General features: G+C 44.4%; 1 protein-coding gene across 2 annotated transcripts in view; it reads left to right on the top strand.

Moving 5' to 3' along the window:
- LOC134356319 (meckelin-like) overlaps positions 1-21,554 on the top strand; it is a 173,835-nt gene that overhangs the window by 75,693 nt on the left and 76,588 nt on the right. Inside the window, exons 13-17 of one of the 2 annotated variants that reach the window (XM_063067195.1) lie at positions 98-206; positions 2,754-2,847; positions 11,559-11,615; positions 18,858-18,956; positions 20,723-20,821. In XM_063067195.1, coding sequence (XP_062923265.1) covers positions 98-206; positions 2,754-2,847; positions 11,559-11,615; positions 18,858-18,956; positions 20,723-20,821 — 458 coding nt within the window. The remainder of the gene's footprint in view (positions 1-97; positions 207-2,753; positions 2,848-11,558; positions 11,616-18,857; positions 18,957-20,722; positions 20,822-21,554) is intronic. The other variant, XM_063067196.1, reaches the window with a different exon arrangement.

Genomic DNA, 21,554 nt, shown 5'->3' with positions numbered 1-21,554 from the left:
GGCTCCCTAGCAGTATATATGTCTAAGATCTTTGCAAAGTACTGTATATAAGAGTTTTGAGGTGGAGTTTGCTAAATACAATGCTTTCTGTTCGCAGGAGCTGGAGCAGTAAGGAGGTTCTTTTTGGTTGATGGGCTGACAGGGAGAAGGGGTAGTCTCAGTAACCCACCGAGCTCAGTCACCTATGCTGAAGACCTCGTTCTAAGGTGAGAGGATGACTTTTTAAGATACCTGTAAAGGACCCTTCAATATTGGAATGCACACTTTGCCACAAACTACGCTTCTCCTATTCAGTCAGAAACCCAAGAGTTTGTTTATTTTAAAAACGCAAACAGCAGGAATTCTGTAGATGCTGGAAATTCAAGCAACACACATCAAAGTTGCTGGTGAACGCAGCAGGCCAGGCAGCATTTCTAGGAAGAGGTACAGTCGACGTTTCAGGCCGAGACCCTTCGTCAGGACTAACTGAAGGAAGAGTTAGTAAGAGATTTGAAAGTGGGAGGGGGAGGGAGAGATCCAAAATGATAGGAGAAGACAGGAGGGGGAGGGATGGAGCCAAGAGCTGGACAGGTGATTGGCAAAGGGGATATGAGAGGATCATGGGACAGGAGGTCTGGGGAGAAAGACAAGGGGGGGGGAACCAGAGGATGGGCAAGGGGTATAGTTAGAGGGACAGAGGGAGAAAAAGGAGAGTGAGAGAAAATGTGTGTATAAAAATAAATAACGGATGGGGTACGAGGGGGAGGTGGGGCATTAGTGGAAGTTAGAGAAGTCGATGTTCATGCCATCAGGTTGGAGGCTACCCAGACGGAATATAAGGTGTAGAGATGCTGCCTGGCCTGCTGCGTTCACCAGCAACTTTGAAGTTTGTTTATTCCCAAATTGTACTCGCTCAAGTACAACACTTTGCTTTTCTGTCCTGCCATTGGATGGGATTACTGGACCAACACAGTTGTTGTTCCTTTCCGCGTCTTGTGGCGCTTTGGGTGGCAACCTTGGCATTTCATTAGTATTTTGTCTGTTTTTACGAGGCCGAGTGGCTAGCTCGATGCACAACCCCGCACAAATGGGAAGCGTGCAAGGGGCCAGCTGGACTCAAACCTGGCGCTACTCGCCTTGAAGTCTGGTGCGGGGGCCACTCCGCCACCGGCTGGCCTGGACCTACACAGTGAACCAATGGAATTGCAGGGTGGATTCCTGGAACACACAATGGTGCAGCTGTAGAGCTACTAGTTCCAGCAACCAGGGGTCATCCTAACCTTGGCTGCTGTCTTTGACTAATTTGTACCTTCTTCCAGCAATCATGTATTCCCTTCTGTTTTTGAATTTCTTTATTTTCCTGTGAATGCATGAAAGAAAATACGAATCAGGCTTGTATTTGGTGACGTGTTCGGAGATAGTCATCATTCCGAAGAGTTGCTTCATTTAGTAATGCGATCTTGTTCCCTTCCCAATCCCTCTGCATTATTACTACTGAGTGGAAAATTGAGGAACAATTTTCATTGTTCTGGTCAGTGATAAATTGGAAGCTTTATTGTTGCCCCATATATGTTTGTTGAACTGGGACCAGGGTCTGACAAACTACAGTCCTATGCAAAAGTCTTAGGCACACGTATACAGCTGTGGTGCCTTGGACTGTTGCTCAGTACTGTAGTAATTTTATGTATTGCACTGTACTGCTGCCACAAAAAAAAAATAGATTTCATGACGCGTGTGAGTGATGATAAACCTGATTCTTATTTGGTTTCTGTTGAGGACTGAGAGTTTTAATTTTTTTTTCTTCATTTATGGGATGTGGCGTCGACAGCTAAGCTAGTATTTATTGCCCATCTCTAGTTACCCCTCAAAAGGTGGTGATGAGCTGCCTTCTTGAATCGCTGCAGTCCCTGAGGTGTAGGTACACCCACAGTGCTGTTAGAGAGGGAATTCCATGATTTTCATCCAGCGACAATGAAGGAACAGCGATCTCTTTGCAAGTTAGGATGGTGAGTGACTTGGAGGGGGATTTCCAAGCGGTGGTGTTCCCGGTATCTGCTGTTCTCGTCCTTCTAGATGGTAGTGGTCGTGGGTCTGGAAGGTGCTGCCTTAGGAACTTTGGTGTGTTGTTGCAGTGCATCTTGCAGGTAGTATACACACTGTCGCAACTCCTGGAAAGGGGGCAGGGAGAGGGTAATCATGGTTGGGAAAAGAAAAAGGGAGAAGGGAGGGAGCAGGAAGCACCAGAGAGTAATTCTGTAATGATCAATAAACCAATTGTTCAGAATCAAATGATGTTGCCTGATGTCTCAATGCTGGGAGTGTCTGCATCTGCGCCACTCCCTGCCCCTGGTACTCCTTGTTTGCCACATATGTGTATGAAAGTTCTCAGTCATCCAGGTCATTATATATCAAGCAGTAGTGAATCAAAGCTACTGGACTTCCTATGTTGTCAAGATGTTTCGCCACTGAAGAAGCCTCTCAGATAAGTGACGAAACGTCTTTAGGACAACACAGCAAGTCCAGTTGCCTTGATTTCCTACTGCCTGACATTCTCTGCTACATGTTCCACACCCCTGCCACAGTGCTTCACCTTCACCATTCCCAACATCCTTTTCTCCCATCAGTTTGCAAATTCACTCTCTGCTCCACATTGACATGTATAGTACTGTGCAAATGTCTTAGGTACCCTAGCTCTATATATATATGACTTTGCACAGTACTGTAAGAATCTGCCAGGTTCCTGTGGTGAAATGCAATCCTTTTTCTCAATCCAGGACCTACCTGCCGATTAACAACCCAACCAGTGAGCCGCCATTTTTACTGACTGTACGATATGCTCAAACACAAGATCTTCAAGCACAGACACAGGTAGGATCTCCTTTTCTGTTATAAGGGGAAGGATCTCTGATCGGACAGTTGTTCAAAGGTCAAATTTAATGTCAGAGAAATGTATAATAGACATCCTGAAATGCTTTTTCTTCACAAACATCCATGAAAACAGAGAAGTGCCCCAAAAAATGAACGACAGTTAAACGTGAGAACCCCAAAGTCCCCCCCAGCTCCCCCCCCACGTGTAAGCGGCAGCGAGCAACAACTCCCCCTCCCCCCACCAGCAAAAAAAAAGCAGGCATCGGTACCATCACTGTGCCCAACCGTGTGCTAAGCAATAGCAAAGACACAGACCAAAGATACCCTAAAAGCTTTGCATTTCATCCGAAGTTCGACAACTCACAGGTTCTCTCTCTCTCTGGCAAGGGAGAGGGAGGTGTCCCCCATTTTCACAGCGAGCGGGAGACATAACAACAACCCGCTGGTTTATGATCTTAAAAGTCCATTTTATTGCTTTTTTCGAGCCCTGTGTCCGAAGATTGCAAAGACCTTGGGTCTTTGGGCCCACAGCGAAAGATTTTCCGGCCTCCCCGACGACACGCGGGTCTCCTGCCGTGAAACCAGTGCTCAATGCACCTGTCTCCAGAGCCCCGAGATCTTAGGCTTCCGAACACGATCGAGATTATCAGGCCAAACCCTTGGCATGTGGAATAGCGGCCAGTCGTGGAACACCGAGAACGGGTCCCATTCCCACAAAGAACCGAAGCCTGCGTGTAATTCCAGGTCAGGGTCTTCAAAAGAACCCTGAAAGGGAAAAATAGGGATATTAAAGTTGGAAATAGAGCTGTTTCCGAAGACGCAAGCAAAGGAGTCACTATTGTCTCCTCCTGAGCTCCTCCTTTCAATGGAGAATGTCCAAGTTTAACCCTGTAGAACACTGATTTTTCAAACTTCCAGTAATTTCTCTCCCCCAAATCCCCTCTTTTTCCATTCCCCATTCTAGTTCCCCTCTCACCTCATCTCTTCGCCTGCCTATCACATCCCTCAGGTGCCGCTCCTCCTTCCCTTTCTTTCATGGTCCACTGTCCTCTCCGATCAGATTTCTTCTTCTTTAGCCCTTCACCCCTTCCATCTATTAATTCCCAGCATCTTACTTCATGCCCCCTCCCCCACCATCCCCCTTCCCTGATTTCATCAATCACTTGCCAACTTGTACTCCTTCCCCTCCCCCACCCACCTTCTCATTCTGACTCCTTCCCCCTTCCTTTCCAGTCCTGATGATTGGGTTCATTGCCTTCCATAGATGCAGCCTGGCCTGCTGAGTTCCTCCAGCAGTGTGTGTGTATTAGCTGTGTAGAATTTGTAAGACAGCAGACAAAAATATTAAAGAATATTAAATTCTCCTTCCTGCTGTCTGCGTGGAGTTAGCATGTTCCCCCTATAATAGTGTGTGTTTCCTCCAGGTACTTTGATTTCACTCCACATCCCAAAGATGTGCGGATCAGTAAGCTAATTGGCCACTGTAGGCTGCCCCTATTGTGCAGATGAGTGGTAGAATCGGAGGGGGGAGAGGAATCCAGGGGAATGGAAGTACAATCGTCTCTCCTTATCCGCAAGTTCCGCATGTGCGAATTCAACCAACTGCGAATGGAGAAAACCCGGAGGTGCTCTTCCAGCACTTGTTGTTCGAACATGTACAGACTTCCTTTTCTTGTCATTATTCCCTAAACAATGCAGTATAACAACTATTCTACATAGCATTTACATCGTATTAGGTATTATAAGGAACCTAGAGATGATTTAAAGTATACGGGAGGATGTGCGTAGGTTATCGTGGATCGGGATCGGAAAAAAAACGGAAGTTCTCTTACTAAGTAAGTCGTAACGGATACATCCGGTATTATTTTGTGTCAGTTAGTCAAATGTTTGTCTTAGTATATAGTATATATTTTACCTTTCTATGCATATAAAACACTTAAGAAACATATGTTTCAGCGCTGGGCTTGGGAACGGAAATTTCCGAGTTCGATCCAGTGACAGACCACTCCTGAGCACACTCCCCATCCGTGCTGGGTTGATGTGCAGGATCAAAAACCCAAAACCCCAAAACCCAATAATTAAACCACTGCGTTGCTTAGTAATAATTGTTGCTTTAATCGGGGCAGGGCCTTTCTCACTTTATCCTTTAAAATTGTTCCAATCGTTGACCGACTGTAGCCTAATGCTTTTCCAATGACCGATGGCGTTTCACCTCTTTCCGATCGCTTTATTATTTCCACTTTATTTTAAATCGTGATCGTGATTATTTTCGTGAACAGAGACACTGTGGATTCAGAGCTCCGCTGCCGGGTCCTAACGTCCACTGCATTGAGACAGGTTAAATAAGGTCCAGGGTTCCGCTGGGTCCCAAGGTCCACCACATTTAGATAGGTTGAATAAGGGACTTGAGCATCCACATTTTTTGGTATCTGCGAGGGGTCCTGGAACCAATCCCTTGTGGATAAGGAGAGCCGACTGTGGAATGTAAAGGGTGTAATTGAGTGGTTAATGATCAATGCAGACTTGTGGCGAAGGATCTGGCCATTCTCCTTTGACCTCTCTCATTAACAGGGCATTTTCAACCTCAGAACTACCACTCACTGGATGCCTTTTATTTCTTGCATCATTCTCTGTAAATTCTAGGGACTGTTGTATGTGAAAATCCCAGGAGATCAACAGTTTCTAAGATAATCAAGCTACCCTGCCTGACACCAACAATCATTGCACTGTCAAAGCGACTTAGATCACATTTCTTCCCCTTTCTGATGTTTGGTCTGAGCAACAACTGAATCTCTTGACCATGTCTGCATGCTTTAATGCATGATTGGCTGATTAGATATTTGCTTTACAAGTTTCCCCTGCCATCCGAAGGTAGAGCATTCCTATGAAATGGTTTGTAAGCCGGAATGTCGTAAAGTGAAGAAACAATTATCATTTATTTATATGGGAAAAACTTGTGAGTGTTCACAGACCCAAAAAGTAACCTACCAAATCATGCCAAATAACACATAAAACCTAAAGTAACAGTAACATATAGTAAAAGCAGGAATGATATGATAAATACACAGCCTATATAAAGTAGAAATACTTTTCTACAATCATTGCCGCACTGTTCTCCGTAGTGAAAATCTCACGCAAGCGCTCTAGGCAGAAACACTCTCTCCAGTAACCTTTAAGCTATGAAGCTGCCAAATCATACCAAATAACACTTTAAAATACACAGCCTATGTAAACCATATAACCATATAACAATTACAGCATGGAAACAGGCCATCTCAGCCCTTCTAGTCCATGCCGAACTCTTACTCTCACCTAGTCCCACCAACCTGCACTCAGCCCATAACCCTCCATTCCTTTCCTGTCCATATAGCTGTCCAATTTAACTTTAAACAACAACATTGAACCTGCCTCAACCACTTCTGCTGAAAGCTCGTTCCACACAGCTACCACTCTCTGAGTAAAGACGTTCCCCATCATGTTACCCCTAAACTTTTGCCCTTTAACTCTCAACTCATGTCCTCTTGTTTGAATCTCCCCCACCTTCAATGCAAAAAGCCTATCCATGTCAACTCTATCTATCCCCCTCATAATTTTAAATACCTCTATCAAATCCCCCCACAACCTTCTGTGTTCCAAAGAATAAAGACCCAACTTGTTCAACCTTTCTCTGTAACTTAGGTGATGAAACCCAGGTAACGTTCTAGTAAATCTTCTCTGTACTCTCTCTATTTTGTTGATTTCTTTCCTATAATTTGGTGACCAAAACTGTACACAATACTCCAAATTTGGCCTCACCAATGCCTTGTACAATTTCAACATTACATCCCAACTCCTATACTCAATGCTCTGATTTATAAAGGCCAGCATACCAAAAGCTTTCTTCACCACCCTATCCACATGAGATTCCACCTTCAGGGAACTATGCACCATTATTTTTAGATCCCTCTGTTCTACTGCATTCTTCAATGCCCTACCATTTACTATGTATGTCCCATTTTGATTAGTCCTACCAAAATGTAGCACCTCACATTTATCAGCATTAAACTTCATCTGCCATCTTTCAGCCCACTCTTCTAACTGGCCTAAGTCTCTCTGCAAGCTTTGAAAACCTACTTCATTATCCACAACTCCACCTATCTTAGTATCATCTGCATACTTACTCATCCAATTTACCACCCCATCATCCAGATCATTAATGTATATAACAAATAACATTGGACCCAGTACAGATCCCTGAGGCACACCACTAGTCACCGGCCTCCAATCTGACAAACAGATATCCACCACCACTCTCTGGCGCCTCCCATCCAGCCACTGCTGAATCCATTTTACTACTTCAATATTAATTGAACCTTCCTAACCAACCTTCCGTGTGGGACCTTGTCAAAGGCCTTACTGAAGTCCATATAGACAACATCCACTGCTTTACCCTCGTCAACTTTCCTAGTAATCAGCAATCGCCTCTGTTCTGGGCTAACATTTATGTGCCAGGCAGCACCTAATTAATTAGCTTGTTTATTTCAGTTTTTTTCTTAAAGATATGCTGGGTGCATCCTGGCTACCACTGCATTTTCCATGGCAATGTATCAGAACGCGGCCCGGGGTTGGGGTGGTGGGACACTGGGATGTCATCTCATAGTCATCTGTTTCCATCAGGGCAGGCAGGTCATCTTCTATGTCTGCGTGCCTCGATGTCGAAGGTAGAGGTTCGTCAGCTGATGTGCAAGGCTTGATAAGATGACAGTATGCTTGACTGCTTAGCCTCGCGCATTTTTCTATCATACAGTTCTTTGTAAGCACTCAAACAATCTTGCAAATATGCCCTAAACCTACATACCCTTTCAAAATTAAAGTTGTGCTTTTCTGCAATCATTGCAGCAACAATCTCATGCAGTTGCTTCACGTTCAGTTCCTGGAGGACTTCACTTTCGGTCCGTTTGCTACTGCATTCAGTTTCAATTGTTATTCTTTCCTCTTCCAATTGCATCAGCTCTTCATCTATCAGTTCTTGGTCATGGGATGCCATAACCTCTTCAACATAATCTTCGTCAACTTCCACAAGCCAAAATCACTTTTTCCTTACTTCGTTCACCACGATCGAAACGCTTAATTATGTCTAGTTTTACACTAAGTGTAACACCCTTACGAGCTCTTTCAGGCTTTTCCGATACCTTAGAACTCATCTTGCTAACGGCTGCTCACAGGCACGTGTTAAAGCAATGCCGGCTAGAATACATTTCCGGGGGAGGAGCTTGGCTGCTTGGGACGCGCGCTGCTTTTTTCGTAACAGTGAAAACACCTTCTGTTAGCGCAAACAGGTAACTAATGTAGGTCTTTTGTAACAGCGATGTTTCGAAAAGCGAACGTTCGAAAAGCGGGGGACACCTGTGTAGTAATAGAAAATCTGCAGATGCTGGAAACCCAAGCAACACACACAAAATGCTGGAGGAACTCAGCAGGCCAGGCAGCATTTGTGGGGGAGAAAAGTACAGCCAACATTTTGAACCAAGGCCCTTCGGCAGGACTGGACAATAAAAGATGAGGAGTACATTTAAAAGGTGGGGAAGGGGAGAGAGAAACACAAGGTGATAGGTGAAACCAGGAGTGGGAGGGATGAAGTAAAGAGCTGGGAAGTTGATCGGTGAAAGAGATACGGGGCTGAGGAAGGGGGAAAACGCCAGTAGGCCAGGCAGCATTTATGGAATAAAGACCGTCCTGCTGAAGGGTCTCGGCCTGAAACGTCAACTGTGCTCTCTTCCATCGATGCTGCCTGACCTGGTGCATTCCTCCAGCATTTTATGCGTGTTGTGAAGGAGATGTCTTCCTTTTTCAAAGAAGGGGACTTCCCTTTCTCCACCATCAACGCTGCCCACAACTGCATCTCTTTCACTTCACGCACGTCTGCTCTTACCAATTCCTCCTGCCACCCTACCGGGGATAGGGTTCCTCTTGTCATCACCTACCACCCCATCAACCTCCGCGTCCTGCACATAATTCTCCACTTCTGCCACCTCCAACAGGATCCCACCACAAAGCACGTTTTTCTCTTCCCCCCCCTCCCAATTCCTGCTTTCTGCAGGGAACACTCCCTGCATGACCCCCTGGTCCATTTGTCTCTCCCCACTGATCTCCCTCCTGACACTTATCCTTGCAAGCGGAACAAGTGCTACACCTGCCACTACACCCCCTCCCTCACTACCATTCAGGGCCCCAGGTGAGGTGACATTTCACCTGTGAGTCTGTTGGGGTGCCCGGTGTTTCTGTTGTGGCCTCCTGTATATTGGCGAGACCTGATGTAGATTGGGAGACTGTTTCGCTGAGCACCTACGCTCCCAACGCCAGAAGAAGCGGGGTCTCCCTGTGGGACCTTGCCCCAAAATGCATCACCACACTTGCCTAATTTATTTCTATCTGCCATTTCTTGGCCCATTTTCTCTCTGGTCTAGATCCTGTTTTAATTTTAGATAATCTTTTGCTCTGTTTTGCAACACTAATTTTGGTGTCATCTGTAGCCTTACTGACCATTCCAGCTACATTCGCATCCAAATTGTTGATAAATATGACAAACAACGGGGGATCCAGCAAGGAGCCCTGAGGCACACAGCAGGCCACAAATCTGAAAAACCTCCACCACAGTCATCCCTTCACCACTACTAAGCCATTTTTATATCAAATTGGCTGACTACCCTGCATTAATTATGTTTTAATCTTCTGGCCCAGCCTACCATGTGAAACTTGTGAATCACCTTGTGGATCCATGTAAATGATATCTACTGTTCCACCTTAATTAATCCTCCTGGCCATCTTTTCTGAAAGCTGAATCACATTCATGAGTCAAGATTTCCCATGCTGGCTATCCCTAGTCATTCCTTACCTTTCCAACTGCAGGTAGATCCTGTCTCTTGGAATACCCACTGGTAATCTTCCCACCACCCTCCCCCACACAGATGTTAGGCTCACTTGGCACCCAGTTCCCTGGCTTGTCTCTGCAGTCCTTCTTATAAAGGTGCATTTTTAACCCTTCTCCATTCTTCCATATAACATAAGAAAATATGACAATGAGGCTTATCCCACCAGATGCCAGATACGTAGTTCTCTGCGTAATCCTTATATTGTTGTAGTATCCTCAGGGATTTTACAACCCAGTTGCTTGTCTGTCTCTCCTAAGTTTATCTAGCTTCTTCTTAAGTAGTAATAGTAGTAGTAGTAGTAGTAATAATAATAGTAATAATAGTAGCAGTAGTAATAATAGTAATAGTAGTAGTAGTAGTCATCATCGTGGCTATCCCTCGAGGTCGAGGATGATGGTCTTCGTTCTGAAGAAGTGGCCCACAGAGCGAACACACCTGTGCACGTATTTGTTTAACGTGTACTTGATGTTGTGCTCCAAGAAGCACACAATACTTCACAAATCAACCAACTGATTCCGATGGCATGGAAACCACGACGATTGAAGCTGATGGATTTGTTGCAGCCTTCATCCACCTTCACAGCTGTTGAGTTCGAAGTAACTTCGTCTGCCTGTTCCATCGTTGAGGTCTTGGTTGGATTGTCCTTTGTCAGGGACCTCACCCTCGACCTTACCACCATGGGTGACCCTACCAGGAGCATAGCTCCAGAGGGCATTGCTCTCTGGATCACAGGACCACACAAGCTTCTCCACCGCGACAAGGTGACAATCCATGGAGAAGAGTAGTAGTAGTGTGATCACTCAAGTTGAGTATGATGTTCTCCTAAGAGGGGGTTATTCCCTTAATAGAGAGTGGTTGTGTGTGACTTTCTTTAAAGTGGGGAGGATAGTGTGTGGTCAGCCATCACATAGTCCTTGACCGATCGGGGTCAGGGTACAATGCAAGACAACTGGTGGCCTTCCTCTGCCTTCACTGAAGTTGGGATGTGTCATCAGCTTACACCAGCTCCGCCGTTGCGGCCTTGGTTGGATTGCTTTTTGTCTGGAACCTTCCCCCTTAATCTTATTGCTATGGGTGAATCTACCAGTAGCTGAGCCGTAGATGACATCCAGGAAGTCACAAGCCTCTCCACCTCAACAAGATGGCGATCCTCAGGGAAGCCCTCTTGAGTACATTAGGCCCCCTCGATCACTCTGTTCCACCCTCTAATGCAGTGGAGAGAAGTGGGGATGAAGGTTGAGCTGCCTTTCCAGTGGGGTCTTAACTCATCCAAGTCATATCTTCACCTGTCAGTGAGATAAACTAGGCACCACGGTAGCGTAGCAGTTAGTGCGACTCTGTTACTGCGCTGGTCATCAGCGTTTAGTGTTCAATTCCAGCGCCGTCAACGAGGAGTCTCTGTAGTCCCTGTGGAACGTGTGGGTTTTCTCCGGGTGCTCCAAACTCCACCCATAGTCCAAAGGTGTATCGGGTAGGTGAATTGACCATTGTAAACTGTCCCGTGATTAGTCTAGGGTTAACCAGGGTGGCGTGGTTCGAAGGGCGGGAAGCGCTGTTATTGTGAAACAAAATAGAAATAAATAAATAAATAATCTGATTCAAACGCATCTGAATCGACTTTCAATAATTCAAATGTGCTGACAGAGAATTCCTGAGGCAAAGTATCTCTTTAGCAAAGGAGCCATCCTTGACAATTGGTGTTTGGAAAGAATTGCCTCTGGAATGGACATTGCCTTGGTAACATAATTAGAACTGAGAAGAGCCCTCACTGATTATTTATTGCTTTTCCTCTCCTCTCAGCTGACGTTTGCTGTTCAGTATGAAATGAACCAGGCTGCACACAAGAGAGACACAGATGTAAGTAGAGAGAGCAAAACATTTTACAACCTTGTTCTGTCTGTTAACAATATTGAAAAATAATTGGAATATCTTCCAGCCTATAAAATTACTCCATTTCTCATCAGTTGCATCAGTTGTTCATATTAGTGGTATAAATCATTTGAAAATTTATTTTGAAACTCGTTTCGTCATGATTAGTTTTGGTGTCTCTTTTAATTAGCAGAACTTACATGACACAAAGCAGCAGTGACATTATTGTGATTTCTTTTTCGTTCAGGGGATTTGTGCTTCACTGGCAAGGCTAATATTTATCATTTGTCATTTGATGACCTTGAATGAGTGATGGATTTGTTTTATTGGGCAATGAATCGCAGTACTACAGGCCAGCACTACCAGCTAGGCCAGAGCGCATAAAGACAGCAGCTTGCCTTTCCTGAAAGACATCAGTAAACCAGATGGGCTTTTCCAACATTCCTGCAGTTTGGTGCCCACCTTTCCAATCTCACTTTCATGTTATCTTTCACAACGGCTTTTTAGTGTAGAACTATGAATTAAGTTTAAATTCTCTCACTGATGATAGGGACTTGAGGACATCTCTGGTCTATGAGCCCAAAAGCTCTGGATTCTGACTTTGCGCAGTTTAAACCTTACACGGAGGAGATTCTGCAGATGCTGGAAATCTTGAGGAACACGCACTAAGTTCTGGAGGAACTCAGCTAGTCGGGCAGCTTCTTGGAGAGGAATAAAGAGCTGACATTTCAGGCTGAGAGCAAGACTGTTGAAGGGTCTCAGCTGGAAATGTCAGCTGTTTATTCCTCTCCATAGCTGCTGCCTGACTTCCTGAGTTCCTCCACAATTTTGGATGTGTTCCTCATAGCTTAAATCCTGATAGGCCAAACTGAAAGCACCATCGAAAAGAGCAACTTAAGCCATTAAACAAATCCCTATGATATGTGCACACACAAGTTTTGGGGTTTCATGACGCTTAGAACTTGTTAACGCAAACATACAGTGTTGCTCCAAGGGACAGCTTCGCCTCCAGGGACTGTAACGTGGGGCTGATTTTATGCACATAATTTCTCTATAACCATCCTCCACTTAATGCTTTCTGCTGGGTAAATCTGAGGTCTGTTTAAATATAATATTTATACCAAACATGACCATTGTCAATTGGATCTAACCCAAATTTGAATATTTGCTCTATCCTGACTATGAGGCACTTGAAGAAAAGTGGGAATCGATGGTTTGTTATGTTACGTGTACAGTCGGCCCTCCGTATCCGCGGGGAATTGGTTCCGGGACCCCCCACGGATATCAAAATCCGTGGATGCTCAAGTCCCTTATATAAAACGGCGTAGTATTTGCATATAACCTACGCACATCCTCCTGTATAGATGATTTAAAGTATAATACCTAATACAATGTTGAAGTGGCAAGCGACATGCAACTTTTCAAAAGATCTAAGATTTTTATTTTCTCAGCGAGAGATAGCACTTTACAATCCCTCTTAGCCTTTGAGGAATTGCTTTGACCACTTAATTGCTTTTTAGGAGCCATTTTTTCACAGAAACAAAGGGTGCACAAAACACAAGTAGCGACCGAACGAGACGTGAGGCGAACAATGCTCAAACAACGAGTGCTGGAGAGAGAACTTCCTGGAATTTTTTTTTTGAATACAGTATTCACGATCTGCAGTTGGGTGAATCCGCGGATGCGGAACCCGCGGATACAGAGGGCTGACTGTACATTGTTCTTGGTCGAGAACAGAGGACAAATTCAGTAATACTAAACAGATCATTCTGGCCTAGATAAGACCTTAAGACATAGGAGTAGCAGTAGGCCATTAGGCCCATTGAGTCTGTTCTGCCAGTCCATCGTGGCTGATTTATTATCCATCTGAACCCCATTCTCCTTCTCCCCATAACTTTTGACACTTTTACTAACCAAGAACCTATCAACTTTCGCTTTAAATATACCCAGTGGCTCGGCCTTGAGTTCCATCACAATGAATTCCATAGATTCACCACCCTCTGGCTAAAGAAATTCCTCCTCATAAATCTTGATAAAGTACTGAGCAAGTTCTGCACAGCACAGCCTGACTCAAGCGAAAATACTTTAGCAGAAGCACACATTTGTGTCTCATCAGCCATGGGTCAGGTAGCCAGGAACAGGGTTAAATCATCCTGATTATATCTCTTTGCTGAAGTTGATATTTTTGAGTCCATAGGCTGTTTGCTGTTTAAACAGACTGTGCAGAATAAACAGACCTTGCTTTGTGCTAAACAGCCAGCTCTGTTTCATTGACTAATACATTCATGTCATTAGCTACACCAGTTGGACTGGAGAATTTCTAATGCTCTTGGCTTCTGGTGCCAACTTGATCAGCCAGGAGTCTGAAATCCCACCCCACCGGGTTCAAGAAAAGCCACTTCCCTACTAACCGTTCTGTTCTTGAAACAACCTACTTGATCTAGTCTCCAGTGGTCACCATCTTGCCGGACAGTACTGATCAAGGGGGCATGATGGTGTGCTGATTAACAACTTGACCATCAGTCAAAAGTCACAACCACTAATTCAGTGGTATGAGTTCAATTCCCACTACAGCAGCTAGGGAAATTAAATATAAATAATTAAGAAAAATTGCAATTAAAAATAGTGCCTTAGTAAAGGTGACCATGAAACTACTGGATTTTCAAGAAAGTCTAAGGTTCACTAATGTCCTGTAGGGACTGAAATCTGCCATTTTGTGTGTGTTCCCTGATGATTGTCAACTGCCTTATAAGTTCAGGCAATTAAGGACTGACATCATCATCATTATGTGCTGTGTTGTATGGTGTGGGCGATCATCGTCTCATGACCGTGATTGTCCTTGGCAGATTTTTCTACAGAAGTGGTTTGTCTTTGCCTTCTCCTGGGCAGCGTCTTTACAAGATGGGTGACCCCAGCCATTATCAATACTCTTCCGAGATTGTCTTCCTGACGTCAGTGGGCGCATACCAGGACTTGTGATACGCATCAGCTGCTCATACGACCATCCACCACCTGCTCCCATGGCTTCACATGACCCTGATTAGGGGTCACTAAGCAGGTGCTACACCTTGTCCAAGGGTGACCTGCATGCTAGCGAAGGGAAGGAGCGCCTTGCACCTTGTTGTTTCATGAATGAAATCACTTGTCACTTGAGAGAAGTACTGGTAGTTATGAAATAGTCTCTTTATTCAACAAAATGGATCTAGCAGGCATCAGGTTGAAACCTCTTTCAGAGGAAACGATCTGCTTGACCCAACATGACATGACATTTTATGTGCTAAAGATCAAAGAAAATTCAGTAGAATTCCATATCTATGATGTGTTCTTTGAACTACACACTACAATTCCATATTTACAATGCTTCATTTGAATTAGACACTACAAATCCATATTTACAATGCTTCCTTTGAATTAGATTAGATTAGATTATGAGGACACTCAGTCCTCGTTTATTGTCATTTAGTAATGCATGCATTAAGAAATGATACAATGTTCCTCCAGTATGATATCACAGAAACACAAGACAGATCAAGACTAAAACCATATAATTATAACATATGGTTACAACAGTGCAAAGCAATACCGTAATTTGATAAAGAACAGACCATGGGCACGGTAAAAAAAAAGTCTCAAAGTCTCTCGGAAGTCCCATCATCTCACGCAGACAGTAGAAGGAAGAGAAACTCTCCCTGCCATGAACCTCCAGCGCTGCAAAGTTGCCAATGCAGCACCCTGGAAGCACCCGACCACAGCTGACTCTGAGTCCATCCGAGAACTTTGAGCCTCCGACCAGCCCTCCGAGCACCATCTCTGCCGAGCGCTTCGACCCCAGCCCCAGCTGCCAAGCAACAGGCAAACCCGAAGATTCGGGCCTTCCCCTCCGGAGATTCTGAATCGCACAGTAGCAGCGGCAGCGAAACAGGCATTTCAGAAGTTTCACCAGGTGTTCCTCTGTGCTTTTCACATCCGTCTCCATCAAATCAGGATTGTGCACGGCATCCTACTTAACAAATAACAGATATTCATCACTGGAGTGGCTGCTGCGCGCTGTGTCGCGCCGCCATCTTCTCTTCAATGGGCTGTTAAACCAGTGGGGATAACTTCACTTGCCCCATCACTGAATTACAAACATTTGTACATACAATTCCATATTTACAGTGCTTCCTTTGTACTACATACCACCTTCATACTCCCTCCTTGGTACCCATACTACAGACACCCAAATACACACAAGTAGTGTGAAGTTAAGTCAGCATTGTCTGGTCTCCCAATTAACTGTGGTGTCTTCCAACTAACTTGGTTCACAGTTCTTAGGAACCCATTGTTCAGAGTTGCATTTTAGATTTAATCTTCAGTGCATATTCAGATCTGAAGGTTGGTTGCTGAAGTCAACATTCACTATATGTCCTAACTCCAAAAATGCCCTAACACATGTGCTTTGACATATCTCCACCCTACCATCCAAGGATAGACAACCAATAAGTCAAGTCTGCAATCAGGTAATTAAAATGATTTCACCAGTTGCTCTAGTGACAGATATGATATAAATTTATGGATTTCAGTATGTGGTTTGTAAAGGATCTCGGCCTGAAACGTCAACCATTTATTTATTTCCATAGATGCTGTCGGAGCTGCTGAGTTCCTTCAGCATTTTCTGTGTGTGTTGACATGTGTTACCTGTTGGATTGCGTCTATTTAATAGCTTTTTCATTTGCAACGTTTCTGGCTGCAATCTGACTAAAGATCATACTGCTTTGCAAAAAGGTCTTTAGGGACGATTTTGGTTCAAAACTGTCATCCAAGTGACTATGCTGGAAGCTATCCAGTACGTGAACAATTCAACAAAATGTTGTCGATTAACTTGTAGAGTAAATAATGCCCAAGACTATAAAATGCCAGGTGAGTGTTTGGGCAATGTCAGTAAACAGACAGTGAAGCTAGAAGATAATGTAACCTTGAGTGTTTGCTGAATATGTGTCCAAAAGTTATCTGTTTGATATTTTGCCTCTCCCTTTGTTGTTCTTGCAAACAAGTATCATTATACATTTTGGTTCCTCTGATACTCTGTGTCAATGAAAGGGAAGAAGGTTTGTCTTTAATGGACTCGATATTAACTAAATTTGGACAATGAAAGGAGCTTGAATCCCACACCATTCCCGATGCAAACTACAGGGTTTTCCAACTAGATGAGATGGTCATTTGTCAGTGGCATAGTGGTACAGTTGGTAGAATCACTGTCTCTCAGCACGAAAGACCTAGGTTCAATCGTGACCTTGGTTGTTGTCTATGTGCAGTTCGCCCACTCTCCCTGTGACGGCATTTTTTCAATGGGTGCTCCCTCCACTCCAAAGACATTTCAAAAGGTAGGTTAATTGGGCACTGTAAATTGTTCCTGATGTGTAGGCGAGTGATAGAATCTTGGGGGAAGTTCATAGGAATGCAGGGAGAATTTAAAAAAAGGAGGGGATTCATGTGGGATCAATATTGATGGTTAGTATGGACCTAATGGGCTGAAAGGTCTGTTTCAGTCACTCTGAATATCATGACTTTATAGAGTGAGAGTCACACAGCACAGAAACAGGCCCTTCAGCCCAACTCATCCATGCTGGCTCTGTGCCCAGCAAGCCAATCCCATCTGCATCTGTTTGGCCCATAGTCCTCTAAGCCCCTCCTATCCATGTATATATCTAGAAGGCTTTTAAGTGGTGCTAATGTGCATGTCTCAAGCACTATTTCTGGCAGCTCATTCCAAATACACACGACCCTTTATGTGAAGATCTATTACTTCCATTGTCTGACCATGGAGTTTTAAACCACTGCTAACTTTGGAAGCCAGGTCTGCTTCCCACCTTGGGTGCATGGTAGGCATAAGCTGCCCAAAAGTTAGTCTCGAACTTTTCTGAACTTTCTGTGACTTTTAACAACATTTCCTCTACTTGCTCCATCTTCATGCCTAAATCCTCCTGGATCTGGCTTTACCCTGCCTTGTAGTTGGTTAGCTGACCCTCAACTGCCAGCCTTTGTATAAATCCTACCCTTTAGAATTTCCTACCACTGACATAAGGCTCACTGGTCTGCATTTATCTGGTGTATTCCTGATGCTTTTCCACCTCCTTGGGGCCCCTTCCCTGCCAAACATGCAAAATTCTCGTCAAGATACTTGCTATTTGCTCCTTTGCTTCCCTTAGCATCTTGGCATAGGCCTCAACAGGCCCTGTAGAAGTGTCATCTGTATGTGCTCTGAGACACCCAAATCAGAGCGGCCTGGTCACATAGCAGTTAGTTTAACTCTATTACAGTGCCGGCTGTAAGATTGTGGTTCGATTCCTGTTGCTGTCCGTAAGGAGTTTGTACGTTCTGTAAGAAAGCAGCATCCATCATCAAAGACCTCACCATACTCCCTTCTCCCAGCTACCACTGAGCAGGAGGGAGAGGAGCCTTTGGTTCCACACCACCAGGTTCAGGAACAGTCATACCCTTCAACCATCAGGCTCCTGAACTGATGTGGATGAAGGCTGGTGACATCCCAGGAACTGTTAACCCCCTAGGTCGGTGGGTCTGAAGATTGGAGTTGCAGGTCCTTGGGTCGACTGCGGAGTGGAGGTCCCGAGGTTGCATGACCTGGGGCAGTGGACGCTCTATGTGTATGGGTGTGTGTATGGTTGGGAGTGAGGGACAGGGCTCATTTTGCTGTTTTCGTTTTATCATGTTGCTGCTTGCGTTGTTCTGTTGAGCACTGTGGGCATGCCATGTTGGTGCCAGAATGCGTGGTGACACTCGCGGGCAGCCCCCAGCGCATCTTTGAGTTGTGTTGGTTGTTAATACAAACAGTGCGTCTCACTATGTTTCAAAATACAAGTAATAAATAAATGAATCTGAATCTGAAGAGGTAATAAAAGATGATTTATAAAAACTTGGTTCGTCGGTGATCCCTATATCTGAAAACCAAATTTAAAATTCTACACAAGAAAAAAATTGGCCCCTTCCAAAGAGCAGTGAATAGTTAGGAACCGGCCACAGGCATTTTACTGATGTGAGTAAGCGGCCGGAGACATTTTGGGAAATTGCCAAGCATTATTTCCAGTGCTCATTAACTCTTTGAATAATACTGATGCATTGAGATGATTAATATTCAAACTAAATACGGGTTTATTGGCAATGATGTTTCACAAACTTCTCTGGAGTATTTCACTCATTCTTTGTCCCACTCGCTGTGGTTTCTCTGTGCAGATCGCTCTGGGCGTGCTAGGTTCTTTGGCTGTTTTCACTGCCATGCTGGAGACGAGCAGCTGGAGGCGGAGGAGTGGACTGGAGTTCATTGACGTTGTGGTAAGGACAGTCCAATCACTGTCTGTTGGATGAAGGCAGAGGCAAACAAACAATTTGCTTACCTGCAACTCAACACTGGAACTTTATTCCACGTCCATTCTTGGTGATACTCTGTACCCTGGAGCAGAGACAGTGTACCCTCTGCGGACCACCAGCCAACCCCTCTATGCAGGCACTGCATCCCCCCTTCCTTCCACAGATGCTCCAACCCCTTGTGGACACACTGTACTTCCCGTGGCACAAAGGAGTAAGTGTAAGTGAAGAAGTCCCAGATCCTTTAATATCCATTCATTCAAATGACCAGAACTTTAGATGTGGCCCCCAAGGTTTACACACTTGTTGCCCTCTTCTGCAGCTGTCAGCAATGACCACCTGTGTGTCTAGTATGTCTTCAATCCAACATTTCATGTTCCGCTATAAAAGGAGAGAGAATGTGCAGCAGATGTTTCCAATAATGGGAGATTCTGAAACCAGAGGGCACAGCCTCAGAAAACAAGGACGTCCCTTTAGAACAGAGATGAGGAGGAATTTATTTAGCCGGAGGGTGGTGAATCTGGAATTCATTGCTACAGATAGATATGGAGGCCAAGTCATTGGGTATGCTTAAGGCGGAGATTGATAGGTTCTTGATTAGTAAGGGTGTCAAAGGTTATGGGGTGAAGACAGGAGAACAAGGTTGAGAGGAAAAACAAATCATCCATGATCAAACAGCAGACTCGATGGGCCAAATAGCCTAATTCTGTTCCTACAACTTATGGTCTTATTAACGACATTCTCCAACCCCATTGCTGACTGGTCATGATTTCAACAGATGCCTTGGTTCTACTTTGCTTTAATCCTTTCAAGAGGAAACTGTCTCCAACAGCAGTCACATTTATACTTGTCCAGCTCCAGCAGCTTGTTCCCACCCTTAAACATGAGTGTTGTCTCTGGGAACAGCTCTCAGGATAGAATGGTGATAAAGTTTGATGTTAATTTGACAGTCTGACTCAGAGGCTGTAAATGCTTGGGATTGTAGCAGGGGACTGGAGACCAGTGAGGCAGGATGTAAAATCAGCCCAGCAGCCAAGGGTTCTGACCAGTTGACAAGCAGTGCTTGACGAACTCAGTCATCCAGCTAAATGTGTCCAGGACTGAGACAGGGCCCAGTTACTATCCAGCCATTGTGGATACTCTTTGTTTGCATTTGCAAACACCATGAGATTGCAGAGAAACTTTACACTGATGTTAACAGGACTTGAGGCCATGAGTTATTGGGAAAGGTTGAATACGTTAGGGCTTTATTCCTTGGAGTGTAGGAGAATGAGGAGCAATCTTACAGAGGGAAGTATTGTATACAAAATAATGAATAGTGTAGACAGGGTGCAAGCTATCTCCCCTCAAGTTGGGTGACACTAGAACTAGGGATCATATTAGGGTGAAAGGTGAAATATTGAAGAGGAATCGAGTGTGGGGGACTTCACTCAGAGAGTGGTACGAGTGTAGAACAAGCTGCCAGTGGAGGTGGTAGATGTGATCCAATTGTAACATTGAAGAGAAGTTTGCGTAGGTTACATGGATGAGAGAGCTATGGAGGGCCATGGTCTGGCTACTGGCAGAAGGAACTAGGCAGAACAACAGTTCGGCCGAAGGGCCTGTTTCTGTACTGAGGTGCTCCATGACTCTCTGATCGATTTTCAAATAATTTATCAACCGTTCTTTGAACATCCCAGTTAAGTTGGCCTTGGTCAGTGTACGGCCCTCACTGCCTCTCTCATTTTATGCAGACTATTGTGAAGTATTTTGCCTACTTTGCTGGAGCCCTGTCGAACACCTTCTTCCTTGTCACCTATGGTACAGGTGTCTACTGGCTTATTGTGTACAAGGTAAGGATTCCTGCTTTATTTTGTTCTAGTAATGAAGAAAGAAGTTTCTACATTCATATAGAGCATTTCATAACTTCAAAGTATCCCAAAACACTTCACAGTAGCTTAGTGTTAGCGCGACACATTACAACTCGGCATCGGAATTTGGAGTTCAGTTCCGACGTCATCTTGTAAAGGGTTTGTATGTTCTTCCCCGTGAACGTGTGGGTTTCTTCCTGTGCTCTGCTTTTCTCCCACAGTCCAAAGTTTGTCAATTAATTGGTCATTGTAAATTGTCCCGTGATTATGCTAGGATTGAATAGGTGGGTTGGTGGCATGATTCCTTGGGCCAGAAATGCCTTTTCTAGGTTGTGTCTGTAAATAAATAAGTAAATAGATAGTTAGATAAATAGATACATACATGGGAAGCATCATCACAGTTCTGACGTGGGAAGTGCAGGTCAATTTGCACACGGCAGGATCTCACAAATAGCAATTTTTAGTTAGGGATAATTACGAGGTTCAGGGATTATTATATCTAGTAAAGCTGTGCCTGTTTCCAGAGCTGTATTCTTCTCTGTACAGAGTTGTTACCTCCTCCTGCCAGAGTGAACAGGTCCCCTGTTTAACATCTTTCTTCAGATCAGAATAAGGTTTGTTCTCACTTGACATTCATTGTGAATTTTGTTGTATTGTGCCAGCAGTATAGTGCACTCTATAAAAATTGCTGGTATCTTACAAAAATAAATGAATA

Source organism: Mobula hypostoma, chromosome 14 (assembly GCF_963921235.1).
Source record: "Mobula hypostoma chromosome 14, sMobHyp1.1, whole genome shotgun sequence".
NCBI lineage: Eukaryota > Metazoa > Chordata > Chondrichthyes > Myliobatiformes > Myliobatidae > Mobula > Mobula hypostoma.
This window is presented reverse-complemented; position numbering and strand designations above follow the sequence as displayed.